This window comes from Myxocyprinus asiaticus, chromosome 26, assembly GCF_019703515.2.
Source record: "Myxocyprinus asiaticus isolate MX2 ecotype Aquarium Trade chromosome 26, UBuf_Myxa_2, whole genome shotgun sequence".
Taxonomy (NCBI): domain Eukaryota; kingdom Metazoa; phylum Chordata; class Actinopteri; order Cypriniformes; family Catostomidae; genus Myxocyprinus; species Myxocyprinus asiaticus.
Window position 1 is genome coordinate 19,675,034 of NC_059369.1, and position 17,538 is coordinate 19,692,571.

Below are 17,538 nucleotides of genomic sequence, written 5' to 3' on the forward strand. Positions count from 1 at the left end.
TATATATATATATATATAAACTCAGCAAAAAAAGAAACGTCCTCTCACTTTCAACTGCTTTTATTTTCAGCAAACTTAACATGTGTAAATATTTGTATGAACATAAAAAGGTTCAACAACTAAGACAAAAACTGAACAAGTTTCACAGACATGTGACTAACAGAAATGGAATAATGTGTCCCTGAACAAAGGGGGGGGGGTCAAAATCAAAAGTAACAGTCAGTATCTTGTGTGGCCACCAGCTGCATTAAGTACTGCAGTGCATCTCCTCCTCATGGACTGCACCAGATTTGCCCGTTCTTGCTGTGAGATGTTACCCCACTCTTCCACCTAGGCACTTGCAAGTTCCCAGACATTTCCGGGGGGAATGGTCCTAGCCCTCACCCTCCGATCCAACAGGTCCAGACGTGCTCAATGGGATTGAGATCCGGGCTCTTCGCTGGCCATGGCAGAACACTGACATTCCTGTCTTGCAGGAAATCATTCACAGAACAAGCAGTATGGCTGGTGGCATTGTTATGCTGGAGGGTCATGTCAGGATGACCACATGAGGGAGGAGGATGTCTTCCCTGTAATGCATAGCGTTGTGATTGCCTGCAATGACAGCGAGCTCAGTCCGATGATGCTGTGACACAACGCCCCAGACCATGACGGACCCTCCACCTCCAAATCGATCCCGCTCCAGAGTACAGGCCTCGGTGTAACGCTCATTTCATCGACGATAAACACGAGTCCGACCATCACCCCTGGTGAGACAAAACCACGACTCGTCAGTGAAGAGAACTTTTTGCCAGTCCTGTCTGGTCCAGCAAAGGTGGGTTTGTGCCCATAGGCGACATTGTTGCCAGTGATGTCTGGTAAGGACCTGCCTTACAACAGGCCTACAAGCCCTCAGTCCAGCCTCTCTCAGCCTATTGCAGACAGTCTGAGCACTGATGGAGGGATTGTGCCTTCCTGGTGTAACTTGGGCAGTTGTTGTTGCCATTCTTTACTTGTCCCTCAGGTGTGATATTCGTATGTATTGATCCTGTGCAGGTGTTTGTTACACGTGGTCTGCCACTGTGAGGACGATCAGCTGTCCTTCCTGTCTCCCTGTAGCGCTGTCTTAGGCGTCTCATAGTACGGACATTGCAATTTATTGCCCTGGCCACATCTGCAGTCCTCATGCCTCCATGCAGCATGCCTAAGGCACATTCACGCAGATGAGCAGGGACCCTGGGCATCTTTTTTTTGGTGTTTTTTAGAGTCAGTAGAAAGGTCTCTTTAATGTCTTAAGTTTTTATAACTGTTACCTTAATTGCCTACCGTCTGTAAGCCGTTAGTGTCTTAACGACTGTTCCACAGGCGCATGTTCATTTATGGTTCGTTTATGGTTCATTGAACAAGCATGGAAAACATTGTTTAAACCCTTTACAATAAAGATCTGTAAAGTTATTTGGGTTTTTAGAAAATTGTCTTTAAAATACAGTGTCCTGAAAAAGGGAATATATATATATATATAATTATTTATTTTTTTTTATATCAAATTGTTTATTATTTTTGCAGGAGTGTTGTTTATTCATGTTTTTGAGATGTTACAGACATTACAGCTGATTTTCTCTAAAGCTGCTTTAGAACAATGTGTATTGGGAAAAGCACAAATAAAAAACTATAGACATGATTTGACATTTATGTTACAATTATTTTTTTTCTACTTTGGCAACAAAATCTCAATGTTCTATATTTGCACTGTCAAACAAACAAGTGAAAGCCAGTGCTGAATCATTTTATCCATCAGAAATTAGCATAATTAATACTGATTCAAAGTAGTACCCACCATCGTCCAATCACTGCCAACCATGTTAAAATAAAAGTATACATTATAAATTCTGAATCTAAGTACTGATTATCATTGTCCTCATGTCTGCCAAACATGTTGAGTAGTCCAAACATCATCTGCAGCCTGAAACTGAACTTTTGTTCTGATTTTAGGAGTGAATGTACTTAGCTGCATGGGAAATCTATAGGATGCACCCTTGCTCCCTATTAGGTGAATGACTTCATGACCTCCAGTGTGCTGTCTGTCTGCACTGGTCTCAGAACAGTTCAAAATGCACCTTATTTTCATCCTAACTCGATCTAAAGCCTCTGAAAGCAAACATTTTTAGCTTTTGGATGAACCCATTGATTCTCAATTTGATAATGCACAGTAAATATAGGATTTCTAAAGAAAAAAAGCACTAAAGTACACATTAGTGTACATTGTGTTTAGCAGCGTGGTGTTTCGCAATAAATAGCTCAAATCTTAAAAATGGCATATCGGATGAAACTAAAGACTCTAATCTTTTGACAAACTGGTTTCAATGTAAAAACTTAATTAGATTTCTTACCAGATGTCGTTTTGGTCTTTCTCCTAAAGACAAACTCCGCTGTAATCGGCGCCATGTTGTTTTGTCACATGACTCTGTACATCGAAAGCTTAACCCTTTACTGACAGCACAGAGTCTTCTGAACTGAGATCAGTCTGATTAAATGAATTTAAATTATGTGTTGCATATAGCGAAGCCAGAATACAACACCCACACATGTGTATGAAGGGTCACACGAGGTTAAGAACAATCCTTACCTTTGATAAAATCACTGTAATACACAACCTCTTGTGGTTTATAGTTTTGATGCTTCTGAAACGTGCATATGGCCAGTTTACAGTATGTTTTGTACCCGATAACCATTTTTTTTTTATTTATTTTTTTTTATCACCAAAGCATTTTACATCCAAGTGATTGCTGAGTAGAATGAGCAAAAACGGTCAGAGGTGTACCATCCCAAAGATTCTTAGGCACACCGTATTTATTCAACAGATAAAGGAGTTTGTTTGTTTGTTTGTTTTTCAGGTATCTTGCCACCATTCGTATCTGTCTTGCTTTGGGTTGCAGTGGTCGTGAGCACCTTTATGTTGTTTTTCCTACCTCGGCCCGGGGGGATCCTGGCATTTCTGGTCACCGTCATTCTCCGCTCCATATACACGCTGGGCTTAGGACCCACACTGCTGCTGCTGGGGGCCGTCAACGTAAGGCAAACTCATTAGCAATCGTTCATGCTTCATTTATCCCATCCATTCTCCGAGACCATGAATTGATTAAATGTCAAAGTGTATTTGAACGTAAAAACCAACCACAGGCCTATTAGAAAAGACCAGTTGTTAACAAATAAACATCATATGCCGGTATTGCTGGTGGTGAGGAAGTCCGCAGATTAATCGTTAATACTGATTAATTACTGGAAGCTACTCAATATCTGGCGTAATATGAAAGATGGCAGGAGACGATGTAGCATTGCCATTTTGAATCAGTATCACTTACGATGACAGAAGAGGCTGATGTGCTTGATGTGCGTTCAGATAAAAAATGAGAGCGATTTTATGCCTCTCTCCCAGCCAACTGGAGTTGCAGTCTTGAAACTGCTGACACTTCCCTCTGTTGTGTCAGTCTGTGTGCATCTGTTCAAGCTGGCATCTGCTTCATCCATTATGGCACCACATGACAAACCAAAAGAGACATGTGCTCAAACAGATTCTAGGAGTCTGGGATCCATTTTATAGTAGACACCACACAAGGCGTCTTCTAGAAGTGATATGACAATAAGGCTTATACTGAATGCATTTGAAACTAGTCTTTTAATGTTAATGTTGATGTTAATGCTGTCTTCACAGCTGCTGAATAAAATTGTGTTCCTGGTGAGTTTTGTGGGGAACCAGGGCACGTTCACACGAGGGTACAAAGCAGTCATCATGGACATTTTCTTCCTTCTCCATGTCAGTTACGTCATCGTGTGTATGTTGGGTCTGTTCGTACACGAGTTCTTCTACAGCATTCTGGTACGAGTTCAAACATTTTGCTGAATAATCTTGAGTTACAACAGTAAATGAAACATGTATGTGATTTTTATTTTCCTAGTTTAATTATGTTTAGGTCCTTTCAAACTCTCTCTTTCTCATCGTCTTTCTTGCCTTCTTTATAGTTGTTTGATCTGGTACGTAGAGAGGAAACGCTTCTAAACGTAATGAGGAGTGTGACAAAGAACGGCCGCTCCATCTTCCTCACAGCTGTTCTGGCCATCATCCTGGTCTACCTCTTTTCCATTGTGGCCTTCCTCTTCTTTAAAGATGACTTCCTTATGGAAGTGGACCGCCTACCATACCTAAGTATGAAGTGTACCTGAGTCCTAGCTGTAAATTGTACTGAAGCATAAAAACTTGTGGTTTTGGTCTTCCATTTCATATTTCCAAAATGTTTTCAATTGGTGAAGTCATTATCGTTTGTCAGTGTGAAGTTTCATGACACACCCATGTATAATAATCTGATCAAAATGCATCTGGGTGCATTGACACCTGGCTTTTAATGCACATTAATGACAGGTGTAAAGGGGTTTAAAATGTACATTTGGCTGGTCATTTGGAAATTACAGCATGTTGTGTACGTGTTGCCATCTTTTTAAAGCACAAAGGCATTTTATGTCCAAATGATTTTAGAATACTGGCCTAGAACTTCCACATCACATGACATATTCAGTATATATTTAGTATATGTTTATTAGTACATACCTGAACACGTGGATGTTGTGTTACCGCAATGGAAGGTGCTGACACTTATGTCCATATGTGTGTGTTTATATGAGCACACATGGCCGTATGGCTGTGTTGAGATGGGAGAGGACCTGCTAGCACATGGCACCTGTTGCATAACACAGCAGTGGTCACACACCCTTATGTAATCACTTCCTCTGTGCACTGCAGCACTGTACAAGCACTGGGGACTGTAAGGGCACATGCATAAAACACATTCATGCACTGGAATCAACATGATTTATTAAAACATTCACAAAGATTCTGTTGTTGAAATATAAATAATTTGATTCTGTATGTGAGCTTTGGATGTCCTGCTTTTTGCAGTTTAAATAGTTTTTCCATAAATATGAAAAAGAAACTAACTAAAATGAGTCTTTTGAATTGCACATGATACAAATGCAGGCTTTATTGTTTTGACAATAGCTCCTGGAAAAGTGTATTTGATATTGACTGTTTGTCTGGTTTGTCTTTTAGAGAGACCAGACATGAAGGAGCCCATGACCTGTGTTTCTGAGACCTGTTCTAAATCTCCGTTTAGCCCTCACCACGGTAAGTCGGCATGCCTTGATTGGTTCTTACAGTGGCCCCAAAAAGTATCTGGACACTGAAGCCACACTTAAAATGTATGAATGCCGTTACATTAGATCTACACTCTCTTCATACACAGTGGCCTATCAAATATCAAATCAAATAGGTGGCATTTATTTTAAAACACGATAGCACAAGCACACTTTTCACGCAGAACATTTCTCAAAAAGAAATTTGTTAGGTTTTAAATGATAAAACTGCAGAAATACTCTTCAGAATGAAGACAAAGGGTATTTTGACACTTTCTGGTAATCAGACATTAGTGGAACGTGTCCGTAGTTAATGTAATGAACTACACTTTTGGTTGCTCTGTGAGGACACCTGTTTGAACTTGATGGGAACTGACTTTATACAGTCACTAAAATGACATTGGGACCAGTTGTTTAAAAGGCATTGCCAACATGACTAAAATAATTTGTTTGCTGATGCCACTTGATGTTTTGTTATCTAATGCAGGACATTCATGCTTTTTATTATTATTATTCAAATGTTTGATAGAATATAATTGCATGGTTTCAACATAAAATAATTTATAGAAACACTGCACACACAACAGTGAAATGTAACAGCTAACTTGGCTGAGTGGAAATGAGCATTAATACGTCATTAATGTTTTGAGTTTAATGAAATTGAAAAAAAAATAAAATAAATAAGAGTAGTGTCCATATACTTTCTGGGGCAATTGTATGTATTAAATGGTTCCCCATTTGCAGTACTGACTCTGTGAACATTACAACCCTAATGTAACAATCGTGATGTCTCTTAGTGGGATTGTATTGTTAGGCTAAATAATCAAGAAAATAAATGTATTATGTGGTTTGAGCCTCTCATTTATAAGGATGTTAAAAATGATTCTGGATTTCTTCTTTGTTTTTACTCTTCACACCCTTTTTCTCAATGTATTACATGATTTGCATCAATGGATGCATGCTGATCTATCTCTGTGTCTGTGTGTTTAAGGTTTTTATAAGTGTTTATGTTTTAAAGGGCTAGTTGTTTGTATGTAGTATAGAGGTTAAGGTCCTTAGGTGATGACCTGTGTATGTGCATGCGTGTGTGTGCTCTGGGGAGATGACTCATGTGCTTCTTTGTTCTGCGTTGCCATGTGAGTCTTTATAGATCACCTGTGCCTGTGGTTTTAACACGTGTGCTCCGTCTTTCATTCTCTCTCTCTTTCTTTCTTTTTTCTTTTGACCTCTGCCTCTCTCTGTACCTCACTTGTTCCTTACTTACCCTGACCCTCTCATTCCTTCACTCTTCCTTCCTTCCTTCCTTCCTTCCTTTCTTTCTTTCTTTCTTTCTTTTTTCTAGTCAGTCCTCCTGATAAAATATATTTTAAAAGCATATTAGCCTTCACGAGCACTGTAATAATACTGTAAGTAATTAATGCAGTGAGGTTCAAAAGTAAAAAAAAAAAAAACTGCTGAAAATTCTTGATACCACATTTTTATTACAAATTATATTATCAATATACTGTAGCAGTTTGAGAGCAAAATGGATTAAATAAGAATTTCATAATATTTGGTATGTGAAAAACTCAAATCATATATATAGAGCTGTAACGGGGTTCAGGATGGGCAAGGAGGAGGCGGGAACCGGCAGAACAGTCAACATAACATTAATGACATAAATCAACTTAAACATAAACACATAGACACACACACAGCGGCCGTGTGTGTCTCTCTCTCTCTCTCTCTCTCTCTCTCTCTCGAACTGGTGCCTCCGGCTCGTCTTTATCCCCCTCTTGGCTGATTAGGACAATTCAGCGCCGGGCATGCATCCTCACGGCCCGGCCATGCCCTCCTCCTCATCACACTCCTCCACCGCCCGATTCAGGCCGGGGAAACCTCTGGCTTGTTGAATTCCTCTCTCTTCCTGGAGGGGAGGTGTTGCCATTCCAGCCATCCTTCTGCCGGGAGGTCTTCCCCGCCTCTCTGGAGCCCTGGGAGAGATGAGGGGAAAGGGAGAGGGGAGAGGGAAAGAGTGAGGGGGAGAGACAGAGAGAGAAAAAAAACTCGCTCGCCAGTCCTCAGACACCCCGTCGCCTTGTCCTCAGCCACTCCTCTCCTGGCGGACGGCAGCGAGTCCTCCAACCCCTTGCCGATGGTAACGGCTCCTCTGCTTCCTGGCGGATGGCAGTGGTTCCTCCGGCGGACTGCAGCGACTCCTCCGTTCCCAGCGGACAGCAGCGGCGAGGACTCCAAGACAGCCCATCCCTCCTCCTTCCCGGGTTTTGGCACCAATGTAATGGGGTTCAAGGAATGCATGGGAAGGAGGAGGCTGGGACCAGCTTGACAACATACGTAGACATTTACTAACTACAAAACACTTTTCAGTGTCACACACAAAGGGTTACTGTCATGGTTACAATACATAGTAAAATCATGGTTAGTTTAAATAAATATAGTAAATCCTAATAAAACTATTCACTATTCATAAACCTTTAAAACTATTATGTTGTCTGGGTCTGTATGGCGTGTGTGTGTGTGTGTGCATGTATGTGTGTGTGTCCATCCCAGCGGAGGAAGATGATGAAGATGGTACAGAGCGCGTATGTGACACCCTGCTGATGTGTATCATTACGGTTCTAAACCACGGGCTGAGGAACGGAGGAGGAATCGCAGATGTACTGCGCAAACTCTCCAAAGAGGTGAACAGAAATCAGCAACAACACACTTAGACATGAGAGATGCCAATAAATATTTTCCAGCGTCACTAATACTGTCAGTATAATCCACATTTAAAGCAGCGGAATCCACAAGCATCTGTACATCATGCTTACACAGGCCTCTGCATTTGTTTTTCTCTTCGTTTATCTGTCTAAATTCTTTGCAGCATTGTAAAATCAGTCACTCTGGCGTCAAAGGCTGCTGTCTGTTCAAGTCTATTCTGGGAATGATTGAAAACTACAGATCAATAATTTGATGATAAACTGTAATTGAGAAGAAATCACTGCAGTTGTTTATGAGTTCTGTAGGACTAACCTTTTGCTTTTAAGAGACAAATTCAACAAATACGCTCCTACTGTTCCTACTCAGGAGCCCATGTTCCCGGCACGTGTTGTGTACGACCTCCTGTTCTTCTTCATTGTCATTATTATTGTGTTGAACCTCATTTTTGGTGTCATCATCGACACCTTTGCTGACCTCAGGAGTGAGAAACAGGGAAAGGAGGAGATTCTGAAGACCACCTGCTTTATTTGTGGTATGTCTTTCTTAAAGGGGACATTGATCTGGTTAAGGAATAGTTCACCCAAAAATAAAAAATCATTATTTACTCACCCTCATGTCATTTCAAACTATATGACTTTCTTCTGCAGAGCACAAAATGAGATATTTTAAAGAATGTTGTGATCAGTGATTTACACACATTAGCAGTTGATTCTGACTCACTTTAAAGCTTAAAAATGCACACAAAAGAGAGAGTGAAATAAAAGTCATTATTCACTCTCAAAACACAAATATCTAATTTTGTGTTCTGCAGAACAAAGAGTCATATGGGTTTGACACAGCATGCGGGTGAGTGAATAATGTCAGAATTTTCATTTTTGAGTGTACTATGACTGTTTTCAAAGTGCAAAGCCCCTTCTCCAATCCACACAAACATTTATTTTTTGGAGCTTTACAGCCCCAGTCACCATTCATTTTCATTGTGTGAAAAAAAGAGCAGCTTAGACATTTTTCAAAATATTTTGTGTTCCATGGAATGAAGTCATACTGGTTTGGAACAACATTAGGACAGGTAAATGATGACAGAATTCCTTTAAACATACAGTAGTTATAAAATCTTATATGTGAGGGTGGAAAATGGTGATTAAAACCAAATTATGTCTGTTTTAATGCAACAAACATTGACTAACATTGTAAGTTAATTTAAAGGGAAAAAAATAAAATGCTACGAAAGTGGCTCCTTTAATGACAGCTCTGCTCAACATCTGCACAACAGTGAAACATTTCATTGGAACTAGCCAGTAGAGTGGCTCTAAGCAAGTCATGCCCTGTCATACACTGTTAAACCGACTCATTGAATTTGTATATGTGGGTTTATGATAGAACTATGAACTATGATCATGTTAACATTTCAGCCACTTAAGAGGAAATACATTTTTCGAAAGAAAAGAACAAATTTGGGGGAAGTTTTACTATAAACATATCAGTGGAATGCCATAAATGAAACGAGATTTTGATAGACAGAATGAGACCTTTGTTTAAAGAATCTTTCATTTTTATTACCTGTTGTTCTTCAGGCCTCGAAAGAGACAAGTTTGATAACAAGACCGTGTCGTTTGAGGAGCATATCAAATCAGAGCACAACATGTGGCACTACTTGTACTTCCTGGTCTTGGTGAAGGTAAAGGACCCCACTGAGTACACGGGCCCTGAGAGCTACGTGGCCCAGATGATTAAGGTTAGTTCATCACCACATTTGGTACCATGATATGTCAACAGGGCCCAACAATAAGGATTTTTTTCGGTTGGTCCAGTCTCAACAGTGGTTCAGATTTTTACTTCCTCTGGCGATATTTTCAATCATCCCACCACAAAAAAATAAGACGATTTGATTTATTTTGTAACACTTTATTTCAGAATAAAATATATTTATATTCATCATTAAATGTTGTTTTCCTCCAAATAATAATAATAAATAAAATAATTTATAATGTTTTTAATTTGCAGCAATAGATGGAAATTTTACAGCTATAATGTAACTCCATGAGAGCTTACTTCATCATCATTTTTTGCTGGAAAATGACAAAACATTACTGAATTGCTTAGAATGTTCAACCCCTTATAACTGGTGCTTTCAATACTATCAAAGTTATTTTTGCAATTTTAACAAAACCTCATTCAGACAGTTAGATAACATCTTGGTGACATATTAACATGAGCAGAACTCATAAAACAATTCAAATTCAACCAAATGTTTACATGTACAAGGCACGAAAGCACATGTACGTAATCATCAAATGCAAGATCCTTTTTACTCAAGTTAATTCATTTCCAAATTCATGATTATAATATTCAATAAAACACGCAATAGTAGCACAATCTGTGTTTTGATTAAACAAGTTTGCTTTGTAACTGGATTCTTGTATGCTTTGTGTTTGTTGACTTTGCTGGCAGTGACAAACCCAGGACTCGCCAGTGAGTGCATTTGTGTGTGTGGGTGTGTGCGGGTGTCTATATCTCTGCCTGTCCAAACTGACTGGGCTCCAGCAGAAAGAGTCAGTGAACATCCCTTAAGATTCCCTAGTGTGTGTGCGCATTCAGTTATATGTTTGTATGTGTGTGTGACCTTCTCTTGTGCCTTGTTTCTCACAGAGCACACTGAAAGCAGTGTAGTAATTAAGAGTAAAAACCCTTATTAAGAGGGCTGCCTCATTATGATAATGGGCAGAGCAGGGCTAACTATCATATTGGAGGGGAGGAGAATAAAACAGGTTTTATGATTTATGTTTTCTGTTATCTTGATCAGGTATTCTGTTATGTTCTATGTGATATAGATATTTGACTGATTTCATCGCTTTGGTTCTATGCAGGCCTACTGAAGGACACACAAGTTCTATTAGCACATTATTTACTAAGTATCTTGTGTTACTACAAACACAAGGGCTCTCATTAAGTCTAAGATAGGATAAATGAGACATGGGCAATGCATAACTAATAATTGTTTTGTTTTGGCAGTGTAATTGTTTCTATAAAAGGATCTTGTATCAGCCCACATGAAACAGTAACAGAATGCAAACTACTACAGTCTGGCGTGTGTGTGTGTGTGTGTGTGTGTGTGTGTGTGTGTGTGTGTGTGTGTAGACTCCAGTCACCTGAAAACACACTCAAATTAAGCCCAACTTAACCTCACTGCCCACATTTAAAAGTTTTATTGCCGCATACGATGGTGTTCACCTTATGAATTGCGTTCTGAAACTTTTAGGAACGCAACAATGCATGAAATCAAGCTTGTGTTGGTACGTTTTTTTCATTATCATACTTACATAGAGTATATTTAGCACTAATAAATATAGTACTAATAGTTTCTTTTGGGGTAAAGCTTTTTTACATTGGAAAATTTACACTTCTAAAGGTAATAACACATAGAAAGCCTTACATTGAAGCAGGTAGATCTCAGTATAATTGTGTGTGTGTGTGTGTGTGTGTGTGTGTGTGTGTGTGTGTGTGTGTGTGATTGTCACACTGCTGGAGAGTGGGTGTGTGTATGTGTGCAGGTACTGCAGCAGTCACAGCATTCTTATGTAACCTATCTCAAGTGGCCTGCTTTTAGCTCAGCCTATCCACACACGTGCTCTCCTGTCCCTCACACACACACACCTGCTACTCTGCTCATTATCACACAGTGAGTCAGGCGTCTCCTTGGCAACACAGTCGTCATGCTCTGTAGGCAGAAACAAGAAAAAAAAAACTCCTCAACCTCTAGACTTGTGATCAATGCAAGTTCAAAGGTCACCCATTCGCCATGTGTCCTCTTCCTTTCTCCATTCTCTCCCAGCTGGGTGTCTCAGGCATGTGTGAGTGTTAACAGATGACTGCAGGAGTGTGTGCAACAGCCAGCTATGCTAATCAAACTGATTATTGCAATCATGCAGCTATTTCCAGAACTGGTTTGATGGCAGCTCTCTGAAACTGCCTTTCCATTACAAAACAGCAGCTTTATGCTGATAATAGATAAGGACACGTGATCGAGCGTTTATGCTGTCTGTCAGATGGGAGAAGAAGTTTAAGTGCACTTTAATGACAGCCCATACACATTCCCTACACAACTGCAGCAGCGCCTATGTGTTGAAGTGTATGTGTGTCCACACGTACGTTTGTAAGGTGTGAGCTGTTAGCTAAATTATTAGCCTCTGTTTTACTGGGTTTGGTCCACTAATAACTGGCAAAAGCATGCCAGTGTCAATCCTTGACAGCTGTGTCATACTCTGTACAGATTTCAGTAATATGCAGGTATTTACACTTGGCTCTATTTTAAACAGTGACCTTGGCAAAAGTCCTCTTCCACTTTAAGGCTGGAAACACTCAAATGTGAATGCCTTGCAAGAGCAATGAAAGTGTGTGCCCCGTGGTACGTGCTTAATGTGCATTCTTGTGTTACCGTGGTGGTAACAAACAAGTACTTAAGGGCATGATGGTTACCATCAAATGTCTTTGCCATTAAACTATATGTGTTAATATTTATGTAACTAGCTGTAAACATATGGACAATTTAATTAACTTTAACTTCAGCTCAGCATGATTTCCTTCAAATTCAAATTGTTGCTCTGTCCTGAGTTGACCTGAAAAAGAAAAACGAGCATAAAATAAGTTTTTGTTTTGCAGCAACACTAAGAATGCAATGCACACTTGTGTTTCATTATAAATTGTGTTCTGACATAATTCAGAATGCAGTGATGCATTAAATCAAGCCTGCCTATTGCTAAAAGAATTTGCATTCCTGTACTTGCTTAGAGCAGGGGTTATCAAAGTTAACATGAAAAATTAAGATATTCATTTAGTAACTCTACATTAACTGTAAATTATTACTGTTTCCTTATGCTGTCTAAAAACAGAAAGTCAGAAATCATGAGATAAATCACAATTATTTTATTCTATGGACTATGCCATTGTGAAAAGTTCTATACAAATTAATTTAAATTTAATTGATAATGTTTCTCTTCAGGTTTATACATCTAACATTACTCTGATAGTGTGTAGAAAAAGTTATGCAGTCAACTTAATGCAAAGTAAATATTTTTAGGTAGTATTTTAATGACGATATGAAAGAAAATGACAATATAAACAATGGCAATATAAAAGGCAATATTTTGGAAACAGCATGTTGGTTTATAATATTGCACTTAATATTTTCCTAAAACTCTATGCTAAATGGGTGTTTGTGTTTGAAACAATATAGCTGCATTTATATTTTCCTCTCAAGGAGATCATCATATTCGGGAGTCCTAGTTTAAAATCCCCTGGCTTAAAGAATGTTTCAGGACTTGGGGCACAATATCTAGGGCCAGAGCATTAGTGTTTTGCAGGTGATGTGTCATTTGTGATATGAACCATGCCACACTTCCAAATAGACCTGATGAAACATAACTGTTATCTGTTCTTATAATTTTTATCTTTATGAGGTCTGCTGGAACACACATCTGCAGATGCATAATTACACTAGTCCCATAACAAAACAATGTTTATTAGATTTTAATCGTAGGAATGGAAGGAGTTGTCCAACGTTTATACCCAAGTGTATGTGGAACAGTTAATGAGGAGTTTGTAAAGAGTGAGGGTTTCTGAGATTGGGTTTTTGTATGTGTATGTATTGTAATATTTGTTCACGGCCATGGAGATGAGCTTTGGTGAAGTATTTAGGTGGGTTGAAACTTTGAAAACTTCAGATTTTTAAACGTTACTTACTCTCAAGTTTAATGGACCAAATCAGACAGAAGATTGATATGTTAATATAACTTAATATATGCAACCATTCTTTTACAGTATTTTCATGTCTAATTGTAGATATGGAGCAATGAATAAAGGGGGACCCATTGATTGATTGCATGGATCTTTAAGCATTTCCTATGCTAATTCACATTCTCACCATATTATATAGGAGACTTATCATGGATTCTTTTTGCATTTTGGAAATAGCTCTTTTGAGTTTGACGCACTGGACAAATGTTTACATTAATAGTCCACCTGAAACATTTATTCAAACAAAATTGCAAAACGGCTATTTAGTAATCATCATGGCAATGATGTCACAACCATGAGCACATTAATCTGTTACCACCCATATTTGTATACCAACACCTATGCGGTATCAGAGACACTATGAAAAGGGTCACTGGTATACAAATGAATGGGAAAAATCGTAACACTAAACATGGTGGCTTTAGGAAGCCTGAAAAATTGACTTTTTTTGTGATTTGAGCTAAAGCAGCACAATTTGTAACACCATTGTTGTCAGATGTCATCGCTTATTTCATACATGTTATTTGCTTATAATCTTGACCAACCGTTTTGGATATTTCAGTCTTTCCCCATTCAAGGACATACAGTAGGAGCTGTACTTGTATGACTAGAAAATAGCTGCTTGCATGGAGGTGCTGAGTGACATAACTTGCCTTAAAGTTAGGGCAGTATTCAATAACTTGGTCAACCCCCATTAAACACTACTGGCTAACCTTCATGTACCTGTTTAGTTCACAGTCAATATAGAGATAATGTACATATAGACGTCTTTAAGGTACTGTTGTATAAACAACCCATTTAATTCTCAGGGTCAGTTTTAGTAATTCAGTAAGGCTCTGTTTTTGATTCATAAAGAATATGGCTTCTTTAAATCTGGGAAATAATTTCTGAAATGTCTCTATGCTAATGCTGAGATATTCAATATCTAAACCCATTAATATTTCCCATGCACAGAGAGTTTATAAGACAGCTGGTTGACACCCTTATCACTGAATGTTCAATGTTCAATTCATTAATCATGGATAATTTAAAACAGTAAGTGATGATCAGTTGGCCCTGGCTAAACTCTAAACTGGTTAATGCTGTCTAAAGCTCATAAAAAAAAAAAAAAGATAATTTGTGCCTAGTCTTTCTTTTCCCCCATCTGGCCATAAGAAAGTTGCCATAAGTTATGTGAGTTGTTTTTGTGCTCCCTCTTGTATCCTTAGGTAACATCTTTCAGTGCCAGACCTTGAAAAATATGATGGTTCATGAGACTTGACCACCACAGTCTAGCCTCTGTTCCTCTGTCCTCACTTCACCCATGTTTTTAGCACTCCTCTTTCAAGAAGGCTTTCATGTTTTCCATAGATCTCATAATAAACTGTGTGCCGGAACCAATTAATTGCAGTTTTTGCCTAAAGCAAATTTTCCCCTTCCCATTTTATTTTCCATGGAAACCAGATGCAGACTTGCTTTGAGGTGCTCTGTCCTGGTTTTGATGGGAAGTTAACATAATTGGGTTTGACCTTGTTCGTGTACTGTTTTCTCAGAGGAGCAGGGTGTTTATCCAGTGTGGTTTTCTTGGAAAGACTCTTTCCCTATTGTATAGCTGAGAAAAGCGCTGTGTGTATAGTCAGAAGCTGCACATGCACAAGTGTGTCTCCTTGTGAGGTTGTGTTGTGTGTTATTGCTTGATTGTGTAATAATAATAATAATAATAATAATAATAATAATTCCTTACACTTATATAGCGCTTTTCTAGGCACTCAAAGTGTTTTACATAGTATGGGGGAATCTCCTCAACCACCACCAGTGTGCAGCATCCACCTGGATGATGCGATGGCAGCCATAGTGCGCCAGAATGCCCACCACACACTAGCTATTAGTGTCGAGTCTTCCAGCATTACGCCCCACCCATACTTGAAGATGTCTCAGGAAATCGAACTGTTTCCTTCTGACAATGAACTTTCAATCACTCCAGACTCCCCACAACAGCCCATCTAACTCAGGATCATCTCTGTCTCTCCCAACGCTGTTCCTCAACTTCCAGTGGCGATTAACTTGCCCTTCCAACTTCTCCTCCACCTGCTAAACGCTCTAAATCGGCAGTCCTCAAACAAAAATCTACAGAAATCCATGGAATTTCATCACAGACATCCAGCTCCAGCGGTCACATTAACCCAGAGGTAAACACGGAAGTTCGGCGCTTGTGCAGAACTTCCAGTTGCGGAACACGCATCACCATCCCCTCCCCCGCTGAACTCCCTTTGCCGTCTCCTCTTCCTCTCCAAGCTACCACAACAAATGCCTCCGTTTTTCCAACACAATCCATTACTCATGCTAACATCCTCCCCCCTACTACTTCCTATCCATGGGCCGCCGGAGCGGATTCCCACATGAGGCTGCCTCCGCTGGCGAACTCCACCCCAGACCCCTCCTCACTTTACCCCCCTACTTCCTACCTTCCTTTTTTCCCCTACCCTGGAACCGTTCCTTGCACGAGGCTGCCTCAGCAAGCAAATCCGTTCCAGAATCCTTTCTCACCCAGCCCAGATTTTCCAGCTCGCCCTCCCTCATTCAACCCCTGCCTCATTGATGCTGCAGCTTCAGAACCCCTGCCAGTCTCCAGTCACCTCGGCTCTCAAATTCTCGCAGGTGCAGACATAGATCTCTCCTCTTTACTGACAGCAATCCCAAACAGCACAACCATTAGAACCATAGAATGCGGTGAACTCTCAGTCTGTCTAAAAAACCCCTCCCCTAGCTCTTCTCGCACACTCATTTTCGCCAAGTTTTGCATCGCCTTCAGGCATTTTACTGACATCATTTGCTCCACGTTTCCTCAGATGGCGTGAGCTTAATGACTACCTTTCCATTATCGCTGAACTATCGCTCTCTTATGGCGTAAGCCATTTCTTTATATATCACAAGTTTTTTTTCAGCCAAATGTGCAGCCAGATTTTCGCAGTGGAACCAGTGCCAATATTGGAGAGCGCTAGACCAAGATCTCCATAACCGGGTGTTTTTAGGATGTAAAAGTATTTCACGCACCATCTGCAGGTCAACCGAGCACCTAACCACTTCTTGCCCCTCAGTGACACCCTCCCCCCAACCAGTCGCTACAGCGATCAAGCCAACTAACTATGTCCCTCAACCCAACAGCAACTCATCAAACTCCTACATCAAGGATCAAAAAGGAAGATCTGTCAACTTTACAGCAGTATTATTGTCCGGAATAAAACACTGTTTTAATCCCGGTTTAGAGAGTCTGCCAACCTCCAATCTTTTCTGTCACAACTTGCAATCAGCCCTCGCTGAACCTCAAGTAGTCGACGACCTTCTAAATAAAGCTGTTAAATCAGGTTTCACGATAGGCCCATTCACTAAACCTCCGGAGTAGCCACCAGGAAATTCTCAGGGAAAAAATGCCTCATCATAGACCTCTCAGCCCCCCATGGCGGACCCCACCCAAGTATTAATAACCTGATTTCAATCGATGAATACTCCCTCCACTACCATGACTTTGACCAAGCCATACGAATGATTAAAAAAGTAGGCAGGAAGGCATGGCTCGCTAAAGCTGACATCACTGCAGCATTCAAAAAAAAGCCCTGCACCCTGATTTCTGGCACCTTTTTGGTGTACAATGGAATGACAAATCCTATCTTTCCGTCCGACTCACTTTTGACTGCAAAAGCAGCCCCAAGATATTTAACATGCTATCCGAAGCAATATGCTGGATTCTCTTAAACAGTCACTCCGTGCCTTACCTCATCCACCTGATCGACGGTTTCCTTACTGTCTCGCCCTCACAATCTTCATCACATCACCAGAAGACATCCAATTGTACACCGACATAGCCCCATCAGTCGGTTTCTACCAGGGCTGATGGTTTGC

At 40.0% G+C, this 17,538-nt stretch overlaps 1 protein-coding gene across 2 annotated transcripts in view; it reads left to right on the plus strand.

Annotated features, from left to right (window-relative positions):
• LOC127417299 (inositol 1,4,5-trisphosphate receptor type 2-like) overlaps positions 1 to 17,538 on the plus strand; it is a 115,937-nt gene that overhangs the window by 87,748 nt on the left and 10,651 nt on the right. For both annotated transcript variants that reach the window (XM_051657225.1, XM_051657226.1), the window contains 7 exons: positions 2,874 to 3,049; positions 3,692 to 3,856; positions 4,000 to 4,183; positions 5,081 to 5,155; positions 7,714 to 7,844; positions 8,233 to 8,398; positions 9,441 to 9,601. In XM_051657225.1, coding sequence (XP_051513185.1) covers positions 2,874 to 3,049; positions 3,692 to 3,856; positions 4,000 to 4,183; positions 5,081 to 5,155; positions 7,714 to 7,844; positions 8,233 to 8,398; positions 9,441 to 9,601 — 1,058 coding nt within the window. The remainder of the gene's footprint in view (positions 1 to 2,873; positions 3,050 to 3,691; positions 3,857 to 3,999; positions 4,184 to 5,080; positions 5,156 to 7,713; positions 7,845 to 8,232; positions 8,399 to 9,440; positions 9,602 to 17,538) is intronic.